The sequence below is a fragment of the Chenopodium album genome, chromosome 10 (assembly GCF_948465745.1).
Source record: "Chenopodium album chromosome 10, dcCheAlbu1.1, whole genome shotgun sequence".
Classification (NCBI taxonomy): Eukaryota; Viridiplantae; Streptophyta; class Magnoliopsida; order Caryophyllales; family Amaranthaceae; genus Chenopodium; species Chenopodium album.
This window is the reverse complement of record NC_137843.1, coordinates 29359492-29362713: the sequence shown is the minus strand read 5'-3', so window position 1 is coordinate 29362713 and position 3222 is coordinate 29359492. Positions and strand designations below refer to the sequence as shown.

The window sequence follows — 3222 nt, the reverse complement described above, 5'->3', positions numbered from 1 at the left end:
ATGCCTAGTCCTAAGTCCTATTCTTGGGCTTTTAGGAAGATCTTTCAGTCCAAGGAGCACCTATCTAGTATATCTTGGCCCGAGGTTATGGTGAAGAACAAGTTTTCTATTGGCAAGCTGTACCGAAAGTTGTAGGGTCCTTTTGAGAAAGTTCCCTGGAGAAGAGTTATTTATAATTCCAAGGCTAGCCCTTGAAGTAAGTTTATTCTTTGGCTTGCTGCTCAGAATAGGCTTGCTACTACTGACGGATTGAGTGCTTGGGGTGTTGAATGTTCTATTAATTGTGTGATGTGCCAAGGTGCTGTGCCTGAGTCTGTTGAGCATTTATTTTTTGAATGTCAATTTTCAGCTGAGATTTGGAATGGAGTTCTTCAAGCTATTAGATTACAGAGAAGCAGTTTGCATTTTAAGGAAAAGTTGAGACTAGCTGTTATGATGAGCAGGAAAGTGACATTTCAAGCTAAGCTCTACACAATGTGTTTTGCTGAGACCGTTTATCAAGTGTGGGTGCAGAGAAATGCCTAAGTGTTCAAGAGAAGTTCAGAAGCAAAAGATGTTATAATTAGAAGAGTCATGTTTAATGTAGCTTGTAATTGTAATGAAGAAATGAGGAGATAGTTAGTGTAGGCTCTTTGTGTTGTCCTATGTTCAGGCTTTATTTTGGGGTGCTGGTGTTTTGTTGGCTGGTTTGTACTGCCATGCTTCTATAGCATGTTCTTTGGCTTTTTAATAAAATTATAATTGCCAAAAAAATTTATTAATTATCTTATTAGGCGTGATTTCAAATACAAATTCCCTTTAATCCTGCAAGAGAGGCGTGACCAAACAATAACAATAATATAATATCAAGCAACATAATGACATTGACACAACAATCATCATCATCATAATCTCAATAAAGCATAATAATAATATTAGCAAGATCCTAGGCATGATGATTAACATGATTAATAACAAATCCTAGCATGTCACTAAATAATAAAAATTAAAGCTTTAACCCTAACATGATACTAACATGATATAAGAAATATTAGGCATCCTAAACATGATACTAGAAAGCATTAAAGACATACTAACATGATACTAGAAAGCATTAAAGACAAACTAACATGATACTAGAAAGCATTAAAGACATCCTAACATGATAATAGGAATTAATAAAATAATCTAAGAATGCTTTTTAAAAGAATAGAGTAATTGAATTACTCACTTTGTTGCCTCGTATCTCTTTCTATCAAAAGAATACACGTTAGTAAACTTCAATAAAATATTAAACCAAACAATTAATTTAAATAATTGAAATAGAGATTTGGGACCAAACCCTCAGAACTATCAACCTTTCACGTCTAGGTCGAATGCCACTTCGAGCTTGGCTAGGTGCGTTAGCATCTCGTGAATGAGGTATGATGTGTTTAGGGGAAAGGTTTAGAAAAAAGAGATAAGAAAGCTTCTATCTTATAGACAGAATTAGATGGTTGTTGGTGAATGAAAATGGAGGAAAATCGTCTCAATTTATAGAGAAAAAACGACTGAAAAGATCAGATTTTAATCTAAATCCGATGCGGAGTAAAACGGGATTTATTGCGGCGCGACAGCTGTATCGCGACACGATGACGCTATCGCATAGCGATAACACCATCGCGGCGTGGATTGTGACGCGACACGATAGAATCTGGATGATAAGGTTCCGTACAGGATCCAACTTCCAATTAAATTAGTTTAGCTAAAGTCCGTACTTATCTTTATTAAATCAGTTTTAATTTTTTAAAAACACTTGTTTTATCCGACATAGAAATTTTAATCCTTATCTTTTCAAAAATAAGATAATTATCAATCTTAAGGACATTAGCACTTAAAACAACCTTCTAGATACTTCAAGAAAATTAAGATAAATCCTAATAATTTTAGGAATAAAAATTAAAAGATAACGGACCCTCCACATGATCATTGGGTCCGTACATAAGGCTCAAATAAGGCCCAATTTAGTATTTTAGTCATAACTTCCTCGTTATAACTTGGAATTGAGCTTATAATATATCGTTGGAAAACTCTTTTCAAGCCCCATCCAACTATACAATCATTGGACCCATATTATGGACCAAAATAATCCTAAATACGATTTCCCTCTACCTCATATTGTCATATTGGTAGATAACACGGTTGAACATGCATCGTTATCCTTTATGGATGGGTACGCAGGTTACAACCAAATTCTAATGGCAAAAGAAGACGAAGAAAATACATGCTTTATTACCCTTTGGGGTACGTATTGCTATACAGTCATGCCATTTGGTCTCAAAAATGCAGGAGCTACGCGCCAAAGAACGACTATGACTCTCTTGCACGATATGATGCATAAAGAAATAGAAGTATATGTGGATGATATGATCATGAAGTCTAAAGATAGAATGGGACATATAAAATCTTTACACAAATTCTTCACTCGTATAAAAGAATATAAAATGAGATTGAACCCACAAAAATGCGCCTTCGGAGTAACTTCCGGCAAGTTACTCGGATACGTAGTAAGTACACATGGCATTGAGATCGATCCTTCTAAGATAATGACAATTATTGATATGCCTCCCCCTCAAACAGAAAAACAAATTAGGGGGTTCCTTGGCAAGTTACATTACATTAGTTGATTCATCAATAAATTGACAATGACTTGCGAGCCAATATTCAAAAAATTGAAAAAAGAAGAAAAACATGAATGGGACGACTAATGCCAAGAGGCCTTTGAGAAAGTTAAATACTATCCCAAAAGTCCGCCAGTTTTAACACCACCAGTACCCAAACTACCTCTTAGACTATACATCACCGTTACAGATACAACCACAAGAGCCATGTTAGCACATGAGGTAGAAAAAGTAGAGCGTGCAATATACTATATAAGCAAAAAATTCATCCAATATGAAACAAAATATAGCACCTTGGAAAAAACAAGCTTAGCATTAGTGTGGGCAACTAAAAAATTACGACATTATATGCTACCCCACACTTCTCATGTGATTTCACAACATAATCCGATAAATTATTTGTTTGAACAACCACCCATACAAGGAAGGATATCCAAGTAGTTGGTGAGTTGGCCGAATTTGAATTAAAACATATTCTTGAAAAATCAATGAAAGGAAAAATGAAATCCGATTTTCTGGCTCAACACCCTATTCAAACAAGTCATGCATAAACTACTCATCTTTCGGATGAAGAGATTCTCAT

At 35.0% G+C, this 3222-nt stretch overlaps 1 protein-coding gene across 1 annotated transcript; it reads left to right on the top strand.

Annotated features, from left to right (window-relative positions):
* Nucleotides 1–525, top strand: LOC145565132 (uncharacterized). Its single transcript, XM_081625224.1, has 2 exons — nucleotides 1–119; nucleotides 231–525. Exons 1-2 carry the CDS (start codon nucleotides 1–3, stop codon nucleotides 523–525), a joined length of 414 nt encoding a protein of 137 aa, XP_081481350.1.
* The last annotated feature ends 2697 nt before the right edge of the window (nucleotides 526–3222 follow it).

Bases quoted from the DNA above. Each gene is read 5' to 3' on its own strand.
- LOC145565132 (XM_081625224.1), top strand. From the start codon at position 1: ATGCCTAGTCCTAAGTCCTATTCTTGGGCTTTTAGGAAGATCTTTCAG. The intron at 120-230 runs GTACCGAAAGTT...TGCTCAGAATAG, and splicing joins AAGTTTTCTATTGGCAAGCT to GCTTGCTACTACTGACGGAT.